General features: G+C 32.7%; 1 protein-coding gene across 3 annotated transcripts in view; it reads left to right on the plus strand.

Annotated features, from left to right (window-relative positions):
* Window positions 1-20,815, plus strand: part of SKIC3 (SKI3 subunit of superkiller complex) — a 106,043-nt gene that overhangs the window by 29,652 nt on the left and 55,576 nt on the right. For all 3 annotated transcript variants that reach the window (XR_014020338.1, XM_081278516.1, XM_081278517.1), the window contains 16 exons: window positions 1,282-1,368; window positions 1,470-1,573; window positions 2,189-2,315; window positions 2,961-3,140; window positions 3,465-3,589; window positions 4,482-4,735; window positions 5,878-5,980; window positions 8,392-8,568; window positions 8,656-8,800; window positions 8,969-9,047; window positions 9,134-9,195; window positions 9,311-9,367; window positions 11,309-11,377; window positions 12,572-12,646; window positions 13,298-13,439; window positions 15,373-15,466. Coding sequence is in view for 2 of the 3 variants with exons in the window: in XM_081278516.1 (XP_081134642.1) it covers window positions 1,282-1,368; window positions 1,470-1,573; window positions 2,189-2,315; window positions 2,961-3,140; window positions 3,465-3,589; window positions 4,482-4,735; window positions 5,878-5,980; window positions 8,392-8,568; window positions 8,656-8,800; window positions 8,969-9,047; window positions 9,134-9,195; window positions 9,311-9,367; window positions 11,309-11,377; window positions 12,572-12,646; window positions 13,298-13,439; window positions 15,373-15,466 (1,880 nt within the window). In the remaining variant the exon portion in view is untranslated. The remainder of the gene's footprint in view (window positions 1-1,281; window positions 1,369-1,469; window positions 1,574-2,188; window positions 2,316-2,960; window positions 3,141-3,464; window positions 3,590-4,481; window positions 4,736-5,877; window positions 5,981-8,391; window positions 8,569-8,655; window positions 8,801-8,968; window positions 9,048-9,133; window positions 9,196-9,310; window positions 9,368-11,308; window positions 11,378-12,571; window positions 12,647-13,297; window positions 13,440-15,372; window positions 15,467-20,815) is intronic.

Consider the following 20,815-nt stretch of genomic DNA (forward strand, 5'->3'; position numbering starts at 1 on the left):
CAAAATGAGAAATGAAAAGGCAGAGGGTATAGATCGATGGTAGAGTGCCCGTGGGTTTATTCCCTAGTAATGCAAAAAAAAAAAAAAAAAAAAGGAACTAGTATCTTATTTTCTACTTGCCTTAATCTGTTTTGTGTGAATGTGTTATAGATCTTTCCAAAATTTTTTCACAAAAAAAAAAAAAAAACAAATGAAAAGGGCACTAGTAACTGTGGTAGATTGAAATACATCAAATATATTTAAATTCGTTTGTTCATGTTGATAAAAAAAAAATCAACAGAACAACTTCAAGAAATATTATCTTGGGAGGAAGCTAAAGACCACACTGGAAAGAAAACATTTATCTTGCTTTTCCTATCTGAACTTTTCTTTAGGATAAGCAGTTAATGAGAGGAGGAGAAATTCTTCTTAAAGTATTATGTAATAAAGGAAGAAGGAATGATGGAAAAGAAAGTCACCATTTTGCAATCCCTAATGAATGAATGGATCTAGGCATTAAGGATCAATGGCTGTTAACATCACAGAAAGACAGCTAGCCAGATAGCCAAATGCAAGCACACACGAAGTATTCTTGCAGGATATCATCCCAGAATCAGATCAAGTTTCTTCTAGATCTAACTACTAAAATACAGGGACAAAAAGCATATTAAACAACATAAGAATGCATTCAGCAAACTTCAGATCTGTGAGAACTGTGACAAATAGTCCATATTTTCAGCAGTTAAATTGTAAGGGAGAAAGAAAAAAGATGGAGGGTAGCCCCATAGATAAAAGAGACTTAAGAGACCTATCAGTAAATTGAAATATATGTATGCTTATTTGATTAAAACAGGAAAATTGCTCAAATATTTTATAAGGCAACTGGGAAATTTGATAATATTAAGGATACATGTTTAGTTTTGTTTAGGCATAATAATGTGGTTGTGTCACTTAAAAACGAGTATATCTTTTAGATAAGTTATATCTTGTCCAGTTAGTGAAGTGTCACAGATGAAAAGTTACCTGAGATTTGTTGTAGAATCATCTGAGTAGGTAAAGTGCGTGGATGTGTAGATGAAAAAAGGTGGCTTTTGTAGCTGGGTGAAGTGGGTTTATTAACTAGTCTTTGTTATGTATTTGAAAATTTCCCTCATAAAGTTATTACAAATAATTAAAGTGTTAATAGTGATAGAAAGTAGGGCTTCTATGTCTTTATTCTACTATGGTCTTTCTTTAATTAAAACAAATATTGCTGCAGTTATGTTGAGGAGATTTTAGCAGTTATTTACAATTATTTTCTAGGTTTCTGATGCAAATAATATCCCAGGACTTTTGGTTCTCAAAAGCTTGGCTTATCTGAACAAAGGCTTATTAGATGAAGCTACAAAGGTTAGTTTTTTTGTTTTGTTTTTAAATTTAAACTAAACAGTTTTTAGAAGTTAAAAGTCATTTTTATGTGGATATGAAATTGACAGGTATCTGCTTTATAGATTATGGAAGACCTTCTCTCTTCTTACCCTGACCTAGCTGAAGTTCATGCCCTTGAGGCTTTGATTCATTTTACCAAAAAGGACTATCTACAAGCAGAAAAATGGTAAGAATATATATTTGCTCATAGATCCAGTCTATTTCTCAAAAGATTCAGTCTATTGTATTTCTCAAAAATTCAAATTGGGGGCTGGGGTTGTGGCTCAGCAGTAGAGTGCTTGCCTAGCATGTGTGAGACAGAGTTCAATCCTCGGCACCACATAAAAATAAAATAAAGGTTATTGTGTCCACCTACAATTAAAAAACAAATATTAAAAAAAAATCCAAGTGGGCTTAACGGTCAAAGTTTGTATAATTTGGACCTTTGAAGGTTTAAATCATAGTATTTTTAAAGAAATATAGTTCAGTTATAGCATATAAATTCTTCAGTAGATTTGGATAGTTGATCATAATGTTCAGTAAGTAAATATAGTGTTTGGTATATGTTCTGAACACTTAGCATGTGATAGTGGTAGAAGGACACTGCTCCTCCTTTTCAAGCACAAATAATTTTTTCTCATTATCTAAATTCTAAAGTACTAACATTTCTGATTTGGTGTCTTTGAATCACTCAATCTTTGATTTTTCTACCCAAGAAAAAGTCTCCTTTATTGTATATATTTATCTACAAAGTTTTAAAATTTTATTTTAATACTTCTTTTCATTCTCCTTCGGTGCTTAGTTTTCAGAGAGCACTTGAGAGAGATGCTGAAGTTGCTGAATATCATTACCAGCTTGGGTTAACATATTGGTTCATAGGTGAAGAAACAAGAAGAGATAAAACAAAGGCTCTTACCCACTTTCTGAAGGTAAAACAGGTGTTACTATTCGATTCTTAGTTGAAGTGGATTTTTTTTCTAAAATCATTAATAGGAATCACGTAAGTTAGGTATTTAAAACTATTCTTAACTACTTTTTGTATATCATTTCTCACAATAAGGTTTTGTGAGAATGTTTTATGGGTTTTTAAGGAGAAAACTAAAAGGTATAAATGTTATTTTCAGAAATATGTGTCATAGAAAATGAGACAGAATTATCTTTGAGAAACAATACTGTTTTGGGATAATTTCCACTGTAATTTTATTGGCACTTAAGTCCAGATTTTTAACTTCTTGTTTTTTTTCTTTTTAAGCATTTAACATCTATAAGTCTTACATTCTTAACTTGACCTGTAAGAGCTGATTAATTTAACAATGGTTCTAATTTCACATTTCTTTTGTCAAAGAAATAATAGTTTACACTTCTGTTTAATTTCTGTAATCAGTGAGGGCCACCTTTCATGTCTCTTTTAAATCTTACATTAAAAGATGTTTTGGCATAATTTTAAATAATTAATAAAATTGTGTATTAATCATTTTTTTCTTTTAACCTATATACTCTATATTTTCTTTGTGTTTTAAAGATAGTCATGCAAAATAACTTTTAACATTTTGTTGTCTATATTTATTTAAAAGGCTGCAAGACTGGATCCATACATGGGCAAAGTTTTCTGCTATTTAGGTCATTATTACAAAGATGTAGTGGGAGATAAAAACAGAGCACGAGGATGTTACAGGAAAGCTTTTGAATTAGATGACACTGATGCTGAATCTGGAGCTGCAGCAGTTGACTTAAGTGTGGAGCTTGAAGATATGGTACGTCTAATAACCACTTTTGCTTTTTTTTTTTTCCTGAGTATATGAATAGAAATAAGATTATACATATTTGAAAGTTATCATTAGTTTTTATTATTCTTTGTAGAAATAATAGATTTGTTCCTCCATTTATAAATTGGCTAAATATTCTTGTCATTGGCAGATATTAAGTCCCTCACAACTTATTATTGAAACTAGTTTGATATATACCAATGTAAGTTTAAAAAAAATAAATGGGAAATGAAAATATATTTGTGTACTTTACATAGGTATTCTTTATCCTTACGATATTCAGCATGGCTAATAGTAACATTTTCTTATTAGGAAGCTGCCTTAGCTATCCTAACAACAGTAACTCAGAGGGCAAGTGCTGGAACGGCAAAATGGGCCTGGCTTCGGCGAGGACTATACTATTTGAAAGCTGGTCAACATTCACAAGCAGTGGCTGAGTAAGGCACCTTACTGTGTTAATGTTTAGATAGCATAATAGTTCCATGAAATAAATTTCATTTGTACCCAAATGACCTTACCAGGTTGTATTTTGAGAGAAGAAAAAGAAAAATTGATTTATGGTTGATTGATGCTTATTGTCCATATGGCAGTAGAATTGAAAAAATTATGATTATGTCCAGTTGTTGAGGTAGCCAGACTAGTGAAGTTAGGTTTTAATAGTGACATTTATAAGTAGAGTCTCAATGGAAATATCAGTAGTGATAAAAAACTAAGGTAAAGATCTTTGTTGTTTTGTTCTTCCACTGATAGTCATTGTTGGCAAAGGAGTCATTTGGCAGCTTGAAGGGCATTTTGAACAGCTCATATATGTTTAATTTAGTCATTTGGTTTGAACTGTACTTCAGGGTAAATCAAATATAATTGAATCAAAATATAGTTTCTGATTTATATTAATATCTAGAACATAGCATTTTGAAACTTTCCATAAAAATGTAATTTGATCAGAAATATATAGCATGCCTCTTGTTCCTATATTTTGGTTGTGATATTTCTATTTAGTAGAAGGACAAGGCAAACTGAGATGTCTACCCATCCTGTTATAATAGAAAACTGGAAGTCTTCTAGTTCATCAAGAAAAAGAAATTCTGAACTGCATATTTCAAAAAGACTACTTTGTTCTTATTCATTCTAAATTGTAATAAAGTTTCTTAGTATTAAGAAATTCAAGTTGTAAAAGGAACAGGTATACCTGCTTTCAGTATCACTTTTATAAATAGAAGGAGCAATGGATATATGTAATTCATTTGAATTATTTATCTCACATTTTCTTTTCATATGTGAAAATGGTTGTATTATTTTTAGTTCTCTTACTGTTTCTTAAAATTCTAGTTTACAGGCAGCATTAAGGGCAGACCCAAAGGACTTCAATTGTTGGGAGTCATTAGGAGAGGCATACTTAAGCAGAGGTGGCTATACAACAGCCTTGAAGTCCTTCACAAAAGCCAGTGAGATCAACCCAGAATCCACATACAGTGTGTTTAAGGTTGCAGCAATACAACAAATCCTAGGCAAGTACAAGGAGGCCATAGCTCAATACCAGCTGATTATTAAAAAGAAAGAAGATTACGTACCTGCTTTGAAAGGTAATTTATTTTTAAAAGATCCTTTAAGTTTTATGATACTATAGTATAGAATTCTGAGTAAATTTCCTATGTGAATGTATTAAATAACTTCAAAAGAACTTCTGTAGTCAATAGCACACATCTGATATGAATTTCTTATAGTAAAATTTATGTGGATTTGAATACAAAAAGATCAAAATATCTTTCAAAATAGTAAATAATAATATGATAGAGATGAAACTTTTAGATAGCATAATAGCTTTTAGATCTAAAAATGGATCTTTAAAACAGATTTCCATATTCTTACATATTGATAATTAATTTCTTGCATCCTGAGGATTTCTTAATACCTTTTAATTATTTTGTAAGTTATAGAAGCTCATTTAAAATTTTTTTAAACCTAAAGAGACATTGCATTATTTTATTATTATCTAAGTTGATTTTAGTTCCTCCATAGACATCTATTCCTTCTTAAAGAAATTTTTTTGGTCATATAAGGAAAAACACTACCATCTCTATATATAAATTTTTTGTGATTATATCTTACCATTAAAAAAAAGTCTGGAGCTCATTATATATACTTACCTCCATTTTCTTTCCTTTATAAATAAACAATTGACGTTTAAATCCCTAGTAGTGTTAGTTTTGAGCAACATACAAATTAGGGCTGAAAATCTACCTAAAAATTAAAAATAAATTTATAAAACTTCTCAAGAGAAAGAGAGCTCACAGTTTTGAAATGTGTACTAGACATGTTAGGAAATCACTATTTCATTTAATTCTTAATTTTGCTGTATGAATTTTAATATTGAAAGAACATACAACAGTTAAACAGTCATATGATAGGGAATAAGATTTAGATAATATCTCCATTTTTGAAGCTGAGGTTTTTGAGAGGAAAGTAATTATTCAAAGTCAACAAATTAATAAGTTTTATAGGTAATTTTTATAATTTTTTAGTGCATGTTTACTCCAGTAGAACCCTGACATTTGAATTCCTCATTATATGTATGCAAGATCATGCTTGAAGATAATTTTATAAAATACAATTAAGTTTTGTTTGGAAACTGACTTTAAAAGAACAACAGTACATTTGTTTGAAGTTCATTTTAAGTGTTTGTATTATGTATTTTAATGACAACTATAGACTTACCTGATTTTAGGTTTGGGCGAATGCTATCTCATGATGGCAAAAGCTGCTCTAGTTGATTATCTTGATGGGAAAGCCGTAGACTACATAGAAAAATCCCTGGAATATTTTACTTGGTTAGTATTTTTATTTATTGTATTTATTTTCTAAATATTAAAATAAAGCCAAATTTGTAAAATAATTTGTCTTCTATTAGATATAGCAATTATTCAGAATATAAAACATAAAGAAGACTAGACAGTTAACCTATAGCATGTATATTGTATTAATTTTGCACTTGGAGAAACAATTTCTTATGGTTTTCATAGTGGCTAGCATGCTGGATACTCAGGAAATAATAGAAAGGAGCAAAGAGCACCACACCACGAGTTAGTATTCTTTCATGAGATGTGGAAATGGGGTATCTCTAATTGGAACTGATTGGGAAATGGGACTTCAGGTGCACAATGCGCTAAAGCACATTGTGGAGCCTGGAGCCCATTATATGTGCTTTTCCATATTTCCTTCTCCTTTTTAAAGAAAACAGTGAGATTTAAATCCCTAATAGGCCTTTACTCAGTGGTAAGGGCCTCTTTTAGGCTTCTTGGTGGATCTGAAAGTAAAGAGAAAATAAACAATCTGATTATTCCTGAAAACAAACAAATAAAATAGTATTGTGTCTAATAATAAAGTATTTTATAGAAGTGTAAATTCAGTAGTTCACTATTTAAACTCACTAGAATTATGGTAGATGACTTTTAAAAAATCTACAAGTTATGCTGGATTTGGTGGTGTGCACCTGCAGTCCCAGGTACTAAGGAGGCTAATTCAGGAGAATAGTGAGTTCTATGCTAGATCAGTGTGGGCAACATAGGGAAACCCTATGTAAAAAAAAAAAAAAAATGTTCATAGACTGTTGAAATTTAAATTTTTTTTTGGGGGGGGTTATAGATGGACACAATACTTTTATTTTATTTTTATGTAGTGTTGAGGATCAAATCCAGTGCCTTACACATGCTAGGCAAGCGCTCTGCCACTGAGCCACAACCCCAGCCCTCCAATTAGAATTTTTTTCAATATATAAACTGAAACTTTTATACACTTAAAGCATCTTTCTTTTGCTTATCTTCCTTTTTTCAGACTTGCTTTTTCTTGTTTCCTGCTAATTTGATACCCAACCTTTTTTTCCTCTTACAAATTTCCATTGCTGTTTTTCAAGTCTCAACATAATATAGTTTTTCTCAAAGAAAAATTTAAAGTGAAGTGGACAGACTTTGTTTGAACTGGTATTAAAAGTAAATGTGAATCTTTGGGTGACAGTATTTTAGCTACAAATATTGCCTTACTGAACCTCCTTGAGAAGTTTTATTCTGGATAACATGTAGTACTCCCCTAATTATAAAGTGTTTACAACGTTTAAAATCATGGATCCAAATCTGTACTAAACAGGAGTTAATATTACCACAATTATTGTGTAAGAGTGGTAGGAGTTATTGTATTTTACAGATGTGTTGTTTTCATTAAACTTGACATAAGAATTCAGGCAGTTAAAATTGCCTGTTATAATTTTTCTTTTTGTTTTCTAGTTTTCTCTTTTAATGCTGTAAATTTTAGAAATTTGGCTAAGAAGATATATAAGTCACTTGAAATAGTGTCCTTCCTTTGATTCTCACCATGGGTTCTCAGTCATGACTGCAATAATTAATATTTCTCAGGAAGACATTGGAAAATGATTTTTGGCTGCACTTATTTAGTAGAAAAGACTGTGAAAAATGTTCCATCTGTTTGTCCATCTGTCTGTGATATAGCAGTTTGTGATAGCTGATTATGGAGACTTGGCTTAAATGAAATTGCAGTGTTTTAGTTATCCAATCTTGAGAAAAATGGAGAGAAGTATATAGCTCTAATTTTTCTCATTCTAAAATGAAGCACCCTCAATTTCTGTAATTAATATTTTTATTTACATTTTGAGCTTGTCTATTTATTCTGCTCTTTCTTGCTTCTGTTAATGTGGATCTTCACATTTTTGTTTTTAGATTTTTGTTATTTTTGTTCTCAGGATGAAAATCTTTTAGATCACCAAATATATTTGATACATTTACTTTTTTTATTCTTTGGGGGGATGGTCTAAAAGCAAACATATGAGATTATAAAAGGCAACTGTTAGGTAGTTACTTTATTGCTTTGGTCGTTGCTTAAATTTTAAAAATACATATTTTTAAAAATTTAATATTAAAAGTAAATTGTTCCTGAAAAAATTTTTTGATAATTTATTTGATTCTTGCTATTTCTAACAAAAATGAAGAAGAGTACTAAATAAGTATCTGCATAATTTTTAGCACTTAAAATAATAAATTGCTCCTTCCTTTCTCCTTTTCTCTCTTCTCACAGATGGGAGGAGGTTAGTCAAGTATTCACAGAGCTTAACTAAGGATTAATCAGGATTACATATATAGTTTTTCTGTTTTAGTTATAAGGAATAATGAGAGAGATAAACTCCAAACTTTTTGGAAATAATTTTTTAGAATCACACTGTTTCTTCTTTTAGGGCCCTGCAGCATCGAGCTGATGTATCCTGCCTTTGGAAGCTGGTTGGGGATGCTTGTACCAGTCTGTGTGCGGTTTCATCATCTAAAGTGAATGTTAATATTTTAGGGGTCCTTCTAGGCCAGAAAGAAGGAAAGCAAGCATTAAAGAAAACTGAGCTCCTCCATCTTGGAGGAAGGTATTTATCAAAGATTACCAGTTAATGATTTTCAAATGAAGTAGCATAGTATAACAAACCATAACATTCACTTTTATTCTTCCATAGGTGTTACGGTCGTGCATTAAAACTGATGTCTACATCTAATACATGGTGTGATCTTGGAATTAATTATTATCGCCAAGCACAACATCTAGCAGAAATGGGCAGCAGCATGAATGATCTTAAAGAGTTGCTAGAGAAATCTTTACATGTATGGTTTTAAGAAAATTTTTTTTATAAATTTAAAAAAACTAAGTGCTTCTTTTGAAAGATATTTTTGATAAATACTATCGTGTTTTCACTTAAAATCATATTTTATTTTGATGTAAATGCTTACATTTCAAGAAATAAAAATTAATCTCATTTAACTTCTTTTCAGTGTCTGAAAAAGGCAGTGAGACTCGACAGTAATAATCACTTATACTGGAATGCTCTTGGTGTAGTTGCATGTTATAGAGGTGAGAACTAAGTAATACTTCAATATTTTTTGAGGATTATTTTTTCAAATATAAAGTTCAGTTACTTCAGACTCTGTTTGTTTCAGGTGTTGGAAATTATGCCCTTGCTCAGCACTGTTTCATCAAATCAATCCAGTCAGAACAAATTGTAAGTGTTCTATGTGTCTATTTATGAAAAAGAATTTCAAGATTTAGTGTTAACTAATTTTCTGAAAGTTCCACATAGATAAAAGGCCTAATTTTTTTAATGTATATATTTTTAGAATGCTGTCGCGTGGACCAATTTGGGAGTGTTATACCTTGCAAATGAAAACATTGAGGTAAACATGTTGTCAGGTTTGTCACATTAAAAATAAGAAATAGCTGGGTACAGTGGTGCACATCTGTAATTCCAGCAACTTGAGAGGATGAGGCAAGAGGATTGCAAGTTGGAAGCCAGCCTTGGCAACATAGTGAGACCCTTTCTCAAAAAATAAAAAGGGCTAGGAATATAGTACAGTAGTAGAGCCCTTCTGGGTTCAATCTCAAGTACCACAATAAATAAATAAGCACAATTCTGATCATTTTCTTTGTATAATCACTTCATAATAGCTCAATTTCTTGTGGAGAAATAACTTTACACATTGTTATATATTTAGTCAGCTGATGATATTAAGTTTATCATGTAGGGTAATGAATTTGTAAGATTTATTTTTCCTTACATGTCTCACAAGAAACTTCTGGTTTTATACTTAATATAGTTTTTAAAGATTAAAGGAATTTTATCATGAATTAACTGAGTAATTTTCTCTTTTTTAAAAATATTCTTTTAGTTGTTGATAGACCTTTATTTTATTTATTGATATGCGGTGCTGAGAATCGAACCCAGTGCCTCACACATGCCAGGCAAGAGTGCTACCGCTGAGCCACAGCCCCAGCCCTGAGTAATTTTCTTTTTATCTGAACATGTATTAAGAGAAGTCCTTTGAGGCTGTAGCTTAATGGTGAAGCGCTTGCCAAGTATGTCTGAGGACCTGCTTTTGATCCCAGTACCAAAACAAAACAAAGAAATAAAAATCCTTTATACGCTGTGTATGGAGGTGGGATGGGTAAAGGTAAGGGAGATGAATAGTATTCCCTACTAGTTGATATTTACCTTTGCTTGTGTGATTTAGATTTTGACTTCAGTGATATTAATCCCTTTTAAATGACTGTAATTCATCATAGTTGAGCAATTATACATTATAGAATGGGAATTGAAGTACTAGAAACATGTTCCTGAATCTTGTTTGGAAAGTTTGCACAAATCTATGGAAAATACCACATCTATGCTGTTTTAACCAGTGTATCAAATCTCATTCTTTAAAATAAGCTATAATATTCTTAGGAATACATTAACTAATTCACTGCAAAGAAGACTGGCTTTAGAAGATTATAAATAGATTGAAAGAAAATACTAGTTTGGATCTTAAACATGTGAAGGGCTGTGACTATAGCTTATCATTAGAGCATGTGCTTAGCATGCATGAGGCTTGAGATTTAATCCCCAGCACCATAAAAAAATAAGTGAACATATTTTAAAAACTTTAGGTCAAACAACTTCTTAGTAAGCTACAAATGTTTTATTACAGAATGGCACAGTTATAGCTCCTGATCTTACTTTTTATGGAAAAAAAAAGTCTCTCTTTTGCTATACTTAGATTATCAAGAAAATAATATAAGTCAGTATGGAATAATAATTTGTTTTGTAGCAGAAAAAAAAATGCATGTCGAAAATGTTACAAAAAAATGTAAGTTAATGGTCCAAGTGAGGTATCTTCAAAGTTTCTTGAGTGCCTATTGCAGAATTATGTTGTTGACCACTCTTTCTCTAGTAGCAGGTTCATGTCTCAGATTTTACTCCTTGGGAGTTCTTATCCTCTTAGTTAAGCTCAAAGAGAAGGGAATAGATACAGCCTTATATAATCATTTCTTTCAAAGTGATAGCTAGCAAGTGGTTGTTTGATTAGTTAAAAGTTCTGTGGAGTGCATTGTCATTTTGCTGGGAACCAGAACTAATCTCTAGAGAAATTTGTTATACCCAGGGTTGTTCTGAGACTATGTAGTTTAGGAACTGCATTAAGCATTGCTAGCTGTGCTTAAACTGTGAAGTTTTAGGCTCATATCTATTTATTATGACAGGTTTGACTTTTCTCATTCCCTTATTTTATATTTTTTAAACATAATTTGATACAAAATTTGTAAAATTATTTAAGTGATATTTTCTCGTTTCTTTTCCCTAGCAAGCTCATGAAGCTTTCAAAATGGCTCAGTCTCTTGATCCATCTTATTTAATGTGCTGGATTGGACAAGTAAGATATACAACAGAATTATTAATAAAATTATTGATATAAAATAAACTATTCACATAAGAACTGTGGTAATAATGATAATAGATAACATTTGAGGATTTGCTCTCTACCATTCATTGTGCTTAGCTTTTTGTATACATTATTTTAGTTATTCCATCATCAATCCTTTGAGATATGACTTTTATATATATATATATATATATATATATATATATATATATATATATATATATATCAAATATAGGTGGAAATTAAAGCTCAGAGATCCTAAATATTGTACTTAAGTTCACAAGAGCTTGTAATGATTAAACTTTAACTTCATCAGTCTGCTATTGCTATGCCTAAAAAAAAAACCCAGAATTTTTCTGTTTAACTCACATTTACAAAGATAATGCACATTTATAAAGATCATTTAATGATTGTTTTCTTAAAAACTTTGAGTTAGTTTTGCACTTGCTTCTGAGTGTTCCCTTTTCTCAGATGTAAATTTTTGTATTGCCAGATAGGAATCAGGTAATTACTAGTCTGAGTAGGTTGCTGACTGGCTATTTTACCTTAACATATCACAACTCTGGATTTTAATTTTCTCACCTGAAAATAAAGGGAATTGACTGAGTGGTCTTCAGTGTCTTTCTGGTTGAGTGGTGTATTGTTTTGATTCAGGGAATAGAAACATCACCTGTTATCAGAAAATCATTAATCAAGGATTGGACATCTTTTATTGTTCTTTGGTTTGTTGAGTCTAATTTTAGTTAATTGGTGAAGCAAAAAAGGATATAAAGGGAAACATTTGTATCCATTAAGTGTGGTAGCCTAGGGGAGCAGTGGAATTAGTGTACCAACCTTTGTGTCAGATATTGAACCCAGAGAGCCTAAGAATTTGCATTTTTGCCTGCTCCCAGGTTATGCTGATGAGGCTGGTCCAAGGAACTCACTTTAGTGGTACTATAGGTCAGTAGATCTTAGATGCTTATCAGAATCACCTAAGCTTTTTTATTTCTTTATTTTGTAAGTAATTTTGTTCTTACAAAGTAATTTATTTCAGGAGGTAACTGATATAATTAAAATGGTAGCAGTATAAGTAAACTTCTTATTTAAGCAGAGCTGGTAAACTTTTGGTTCTAGATCCATTTGTCATTATTATTATTATTTTATTTTCAACACATTAAGACCATTTTTTCCCCCTTTTGTAAGGCTCTTATTGCAGAGACAGTTGGAAGTTATGATACCATGGATCTCTTCAGGCACACTACAGAACTCAATATGCATGTAAGAATGTGAACATTCTTCTTGATTATTCATTAATGAATAAAGTATTATACTTTCTGTTTGAAGTATTATCTTTGTTAAGGAAATGAGTAGAAAGTGATAGAAGATGTTACTAGCAGTTGTTTTCTGGTTTTTATTTTTTTTAAAGATAGATAAAGTATCTTTACAGAACCAGTTCTCATGTTTCTAACAGCTTTCAAAAGTTCATGAAGAAATGGCATTAGAATTTAAGAGTTATAGTAATAGTTATAGAATAGAAACTGAGACACTAGAAAAAGTAGACATAAGGATTAGACTTGGTTGACATTTCTGGATTATTTATGAAAATATTTTAGAATTTGTTAGTTTGGTTTGACCTGTGGAAGCAGTACTGAAAAGGGGAAAATCAATCCATCTGACAAGGCTCTGTTTTCTGCCCTTATTCCATTTGATTTTCTATTTAGGATTGGAGAAAGTAATTTAAATGTGTTCTTATATTTAATCACAATGATTCTATATTTAATCACAATGGTTCTTCATTTAAAGACACTTAAGAGTTGATTCAAAGAAGACTAAGATGTGATATTTATTGAAGTGCATTGATGTATTTCTTAATTTTTATTAGCATATTTTTTACCCTATGCCCACTTGTTAACTTTGGCTTTTTTATAGACTGAGGGAGCAATAGGTTATGCATACTGGGTCTGCACAACATTGCAAGATAAAAGCAACAGAGAAACAGAGCTATACCAATACAACATCCTCCAGATGAATGCTATTCCAGCAGCACAAGTTGTTTTGTGTAAATATGTGGGTAAGTCACCTGTTATTTAATGGCAAAATATTTAAAGAAATATTAAAATAGTTTTTTAAACTAATTCATTCCATATTAAATATTTGTGTTAAGACTTGAATTTGCCTTTTTGTTTTATGGCCAAGTGGTCTCCTTTTTAAACTATAGCACTTTTGAAGAGTGATGAGATCAGAGGTACTGTGAAAAACAGGATAGAAAACAACATCATAGATATTAGGGGCATTATAATCTTCTTTATGCGTTTAGACTGGGATACTTGTGTAGAAGAAAGTAAGTAGATTTCAAACATGAGCACTTTGGTATATTATCATGTTAGGCAGTGTGCCAGAATAAATGACAATAAATACTTAGAGCTGAGGAAGTGCTTCAGAAATTTAATTGATGTGTTTCCTTGCCAAGGATTTACAAAAAGAGATACATCTTTAGCTTTCAGCAAAATTCTCATACAAAAAACAATGAACAAATCGTTTTAACAAATATGTATAGCTTTTTTTTTTTTAATTTTAAAATTAATTAATTAATTAATTTGGTACCAGGAATTAAACCCAGGGCCACTTAACCACTGAGCCACATTCCCAGTCCTTTTTTGTATTTTATTTAAAGACAGGGTTTTGCTCAGTTGCCCAGGGTCTTGCCAAATTGCTGAGGAGAGTTTTGAACCTGTGATCCTCTTGCCTCAGCTTCCCAAGCCGCTGGGATTATAGGTGTGTGCCACTGTGCCCAGCGTGTTTTAAATTCTGTAGTAGAGTCCTATCATGTGCTTATTTAGCAAATTTAATTTGATGTACTTGGCCGAAAAAAAAAATAACATAAGCAGAAAAGAGAGGGTAATGAGAGAAAGAATACAGACCATTCGCTACTTTCCTTTGAGTATTGTGGCATGTGAAGGGAAAAATTGCATACTTGTTTTGACTCAGTTTTGTGACCCTTGTTTGAAGATGTCAGGGATTTTTAAAGAATAACTTTGACTATGTATTTTTCACCTTATGCTTTTTGACGTTAGAACCTAACTATCACATACGATATGATTTATGTTGTACTTTGTTAAACAATTGATGGGATTTAAAGTCTTGCATCCAAGTACTGCTTTTTTAAATTTATTTTTATTTTATGGGAGATGGAACCTAGGGCCTTATGCATGCTAGGCAAACACTTACCACTGAGCCACGTCTCCAGAGCCCCGATATCACTTTTAAGTTATATTAGATGTGTTTCTTCTTCTCTAATCTGCATGATATAGGGTAATACATGATATTTTTGACATTAAAATTTCAAAATACTAGCTGGGCATGGGGCACTTAGGAGGCTGAGGTCAGAGAATTGAAAGTTCAGGGACAGCCTGGGCAACTTACTAAGACCCTGTTCAAAATTAAAAGGGTTGGAGATGTATCTCAGTGGTAGCATGCCCTGGGTTAAATCCCCAGTGCCAAAAAAACCCAAAAAAAACAAAAACAAAAAAAAACCCAAAAACACTGGTTTGAAAGTTCCCAGATCATCTTCTGTTTTTAAAGTGCAATACTGCATTATTATTTTTTAAACATACAGAGATTGGAACAGAACCACCAAGAGAAATCATTGCTAAATTTAATCACAGGAAGGCTTAAATGATAACCCCAAACTGGATTTAAATATCATGACTAGCTTTAACATGAGTTAAAATTTAAAATTATACTTTAGGAATAAAACTATTTGAAATTCTAAAACAGAATAGAAACTGTATGTAACTATGAAATATTATTCAGTGATTTAAAAGAATTATAAAAAGATTACTGATATTTTCAAGATAAAATTAAACCATCACTCTTAATAATATCAGTGATCTCAGTAGGTAATCTGATGTTTAAGATACAGGAAAAAATGAAAATTAAACTAATATTTTTTGTTAACATAACCAGTATGTACATATAAAGTAAAGATATTTCTGAATTTCTAGAAAGAATTCAGAATTATGCTCCAGCTTTCACAATGTTGGGTTACTTAAATGAACATCTACAACTGAAAAAGGAAGCAGCAGATGCGTACCAAAGGTAAGATATATTTAATAATATAGTCATTGTTTTATCAGTTAGTCTTTCAAATTTAGTCCTATTCTCCTGAAGACTGTACTAAATGTTTTGACTCCTTGTATTTTATTATTGCATCTTAGAAAGTGAAAAGATATGGTCCCAAATTTTCAGTTGAATTTTGGTTTCTGTTGCAGGGAGGTGAGTGAGAAGAGTAAGAGAAGGAGTTGTACAAAACAGAATCTTCTCAGATGTTGTTTTAGAGAAACCTGTCCTCTAAAAACTTGTATAGCTTTATCAGATACATGTATATACTTGAATCACTTTAGTATCTACAATATATTTATTAGTTCAATAAATATTTATTGTTTTTTTTTTGGCACTGGGAATTTAACCCAGGGTGTGCTACCACTGAGGTACATCCTCAGCCCTTTTAATTTTGAACAGGGTCTCAAACCGTATCCTTAGCACTAGCAACTTAGTATTGAATTCTAATGAAGAGAGACCCTATTCTCCTGGAGCTCATTTTCTGGTGATAGGGGAGAGACTTGATAAGGTAATGAACATCTGATAATAATAATTGTGATAATAATAGTAAAAAAGAATTAAAGTACGGTAAAGGGCCAGAGAATGCAGGGCAGGAAGTGACATTTTAGATGGGTTTAAGAGGAGTTGGTATACTGAGAAAGAGTTGAAGCCTGACCTGAATGAGTTGAGGCCACAAACCAGCTGAGGTTATCTACAAGAGCATCCAGGCAGAAGGAATAGCAAGAGCAAGTGCTCTCAATGGAGGTGACTTGGCATATGGAAGAAACAAGAAAGCCAGTGTTTTGGAGTTGAATGACTGGCCTGGAGAGTGGTGGGAAGTTATGTCTTAAAGTTTTGTTCTCTGCAAATTGATGATTAGGTGAATAAGGAAGCAATTGTTGATCTCATGAATTATTAGATGAAAAGTTAAAAAGACCTGATTGCCTAGAATGTAAGTACATATTTAGAAGAAGCCTTGTCAGGTGGGATTCAGGTGTCCCAAATACTTCGCCCTATTCTTTCATGGATATCTGTGTATTTAAAGTAGTAATCACTCGATGGTACTGGAGGCGGTGTAATCAAGGACTTGTTTTCCAGGTATATATGGAGAGAGATTCATGAAAAACACAGTTTTCTTTTTTTTGCTTTATTTTTTTTTTATTGGTTGTTCACAACATTACAAAGCTCTTGACATATCATATTTCATACATTAGAATCAAGTGGGTTATGAACTCCCAATTTTACCCCAAATACAGATTGCAGAATCACATCGGTTACACATCCACATTTTTACATACTGCCATATTAGTGACTGTTGTATTCTGCTACCTTTCCTATCCTCTACTATCCCCCCTCCCCTCCCCTCCCATCTTCTCTCTCTATCCCATCTACTGTAATTCATGTCCCTCCATGTTTGTTATCCCATTCCCCTCATAACCTCTTATATGTAATTTTGTATAACAATGAGGGTCTCCCTCCATTTCCATGCAATTTCCCTTTTTTTCTCCCTTTCCCTCCCACCTCATGTCTCTGTTTAATGTTAATCTTTTCTTCCTGCTCTTCCTCCCTGTTCTGTTCTTAGTTGCTCTCATTATATCAAAGAAGACATTTGGTATTTGTTTTTTAGGGATTGGCTAGCTTCACTAAGCATAATCTGCTCTAGTGCCATCCATTTCCCTGCAAATTCCGTGATTTTGTCATTTTTTAGTGCTGCGTAATACTCCATGGTGTATAAATGCCACATTTTTTATATCCATTCATCTATTGAAGGGCATCTGGGTTGATTCCACAGTCTAGCAATTGTGAATTGTGCTGCTATGAACATCGATGTGGCAGTATCCCTGTAGTGTGCTCTTTTAAGGTCTTCAGGAAATAGTCCGAGAAGGGCAATAGCTGGGTCAAATGGTGGTTCCATTCCCAGCTTTCCCAGGAATCTCCATACTGCTTTCCATATTGGCCACACCCGTTTGCAGTCCCACCAGCAGTGTACAAGAGTACCCTTTTCCCCACATCCTCGCCAGCACTCATTGTTGTTTGACTTCATCATGGCTGCCAATCTTACTGGAGTGAGATGGTATCTTAGGGTGGTTTTGATTTGCATTTCTCTGACTGCTAGCGATGGTGAGCATTTTTTCATGTACTTGTTGATTGATTGTATGTCCTCCTCTGTGAAGTGTTTGTTCATGTCCTTGGCCCATTTGTTGATTGGGTTATTTGTTTTCTTATTGTCTAATTTTTTGAGTTCTATGTATACTCTGGATATTAGGGCTCTATCTGAAGTGTGAGGAGTAAAAATTTGTTCCCAGGATGTAGGCTCCCTATTTACCTCTCTTATTGTTTCTCTTGCTGAGAAAAAACTTTTCAGTTTAAGAAAGTCCCATTTGTTGATTCTTGTTATTAACTCTTGTGCTATGGGTGTCCTATTAAGGAATTTTGAGCCCGACCCCACAATATGTAGATTGGAGCCAACTTTTTCTTCTATCAGACGGAGAGTCTCTGATTTGATATCTAGCTCCTTGATCCACTTTGAGTTGACTTTTGTGCATGGCAAGAGGAGGGGATTCAGTTTCATTTTGTTGCATATGGATTTCCAGTTTTCCCAACACCATTTGTTGAAGATGCTATCCTTTCTCCATTGCATGTTTTTAGCTCCTTTATCAAATATAAAATAGTTGTAGCTTTGTGGATTAGTCTCTGTGTCCTCTATTCTGTACCATTGGTCCACCCGCCTGTTCTGGTACCAGTACCATGCTGTTTTTATTACTATTGCACTGTAATATAGTTTGAAATCTGGTATCGCTATACCACCTGATTCACACTTCCTGCTTAGTATTGTTTTTGCTATTCTGGGTCTTTTATTTTTCCATATGAATTTCACGATTGCTTTATCTATTTCTACAAGAAATGCCATTGGGATTTTGATTGGCATTGCATTAAACCTATAGAGAACTTTTGGTAATATCGCCATTTTGATGATGTTAGTTCTGCCTATCCATGAACAAGGTGTATTTTTCCATCTTCTAAGATCCTCTTCTATTTCTCTCTTTAGGGTTCTGCAGTTTTCATTGTATAGGTCTTTTACCTCTTTTGTTAGGTTGATTCCCAAGTATTTTATTTTTTTTGAGGATATTGTGAATGGAGTGTTTTTCCTCATTTCCGTTTCAGAAGTTTTGTCGCTGATATACAGAAATGCCTTTGATTTATGTGTGTCGATTTTATATCCTGCCACTTTGCTGAATTCATTCATTAGTTCTAGTAGCTTTTTTGTAGACCCTTTTGGGTCTTCTAGGTATAGAATCATGTCATCCGCAAATAGTGATAATTTAAGTTCTTCTTTTCCTATTTTTATGCCTTTAATTTCTTTCGTCTGTCTAATTGCTCTGGCCAGTGTTTCGAGAACTATATTGAATAGAAGTGGTGATAGGGGGCATCCCTGTCTTGTTCTAGATTTTAGAGGGAATGCCTTCAATTTTTCTCCATTCAGAATGATGCTAGCCTGAGGCTTAGCATAGATAGCTTTTACAATGTCGAGGTAAGTTCCTGTTATCCCTAGTTTTTCTAATGTTTTGAACATAAAGGGATGCTGTACTTCGTCAAATGCTTTTTCTGCGTCTATCGAGATGATCATATGGTTCTTATCTTTAAGTCTATTGATGTGGTGAATAACATTTATTGATTTCCGTATATTGAACCATCCTTGCATCCCAGGGATGAATTCTACTTGATCATGGTGCACAATTTTTTGATGTGCCTTTGTATCCGATTCGCCAGAATTTTATTGAGGATTTTTGCATCTAGGTGCATCAGAGATTTTGGTCTGCAGTTTTCTTTCTTTGAGGTGTCTTTGTCTGGTTTCGGAATCAGGGTGATGTTGGCCTCATAGAATGAATTTGGTAGAGCTCCCTCTTTTTCTATTTCCTGAAATAATTTGAAAAGTATTGGTATTAATTCTTCTTTAAAGGTTTTGTAAAACTCCGCTGTGTACCCATCTGGTCCTGGGCTTTTCTTGGTTGGTAGTCTTTTGATTGCTTCTTCTATTTCATCCATTGATATTGGTCGTTTAAATTGTGTGTATCCTCCTGACTCCGTCTGGGCAAATCATATGACCTAAGAAATTTATCAATGTCTTCACTATCTTCTATTTTATTGGAATATAGGTTTTCAAAGTAATCTAATTGTCTTCTGTATTTCTGTAGCATCTGTTGTGATATTGCCTTTTTCATCTCGTATGTTAGTAATTTGAGTTCTCTCTCTTCTTCTCTTCGTTAGCATGGCTAAGGGTCTGTCGATCTTGTTTATTTTTTCAAAGAACCAACTTATTGTTTTGTTAATTTTTTCAATAGTTTCTTTTGTTTCAATTTCATTGATTTCTGCTCTGATTTTAATTAATTCTTGCCTTCTACATTTGCTGTTGTTTTGCTCTTCCGTTTCTAGGGCTTTGAGATGCAGTGTGAGCTCATTTATTCGTTGGTTTTTCCTTTTTTTGAGGAATGACCTCCAGGCGATGAATTTCCCTCTTAAAACTGCTTTCATTGTGTCCCATAGATTCCAATATGGTGTGTCTGTATTTTCATTTATCTCTAAGAATTTTTTGATTTCCTCCTTTATGTCTTCTGTAACCCATTGATCATTCAGTAACGTATTGTTCATTGTCCATGTGATGTAGGATTTTTCCTTCCTTCTTTTATCATTGATTTCCAGTTTCATTCCATTATGATCTGATAAAGTGCATGGTATTACTGCACCCCTTTATAATTACTGAGGGTTGCCCTATGGCATAATATATGGTCTATTTTTGAGAAGGATCCATGTGCTGCTGAGAAAAACGTATATCCACTTGATGATGGTTGATATATTCTATATATGTCAGTTAAGTCTAGGTTATTGATTGTGATATTGAGATCAATAGTTTCTTTATTCAACTTTTGTTTGGAGGATCTGTCCAATGGTGAGAGAGGTGTGTTAAAGTCACCCATGATTATTGTGTTGTGGTCTATTTGATTCTTGAACTTGAGGAGAGTTTGTTTTATGAACGTCGGAGCGCCATTATTTGGTGCATAAATATTGATAATTGTTATGTCTTGTTGGTGAATGGTTCCTTTTAACAGTATATAATGTCCTTCCTTATCCCTTTTGATTAACTTAGTCTTGAAGTCGATTTTATTCGATATGAGAATGGCCACCCCTGCTTGCTTACGAGGACCGTGTGCGTGGTATATTTTTTCCCAACCTTTTACCTTGAGCCTGTGTATGTCTTTTCCAATCAGATGTGTCTACTGGAGGCAGCATATTGTTGGATGTTTTTTTAATCCATGTTACCAGCCTATGTCGCTTTATTGGAGAGTT

Source organism: Spermophilus citellus (assembly GCF_964194105.1).
Source record: "Spermophilus citellus genome assembly, chromosome: 1".
NCBI lineage: Eukaryota > Metazoa > Chordata > Mammalia > Rodentia > Sciuridae > Spermophilus > Spermophilus citellus.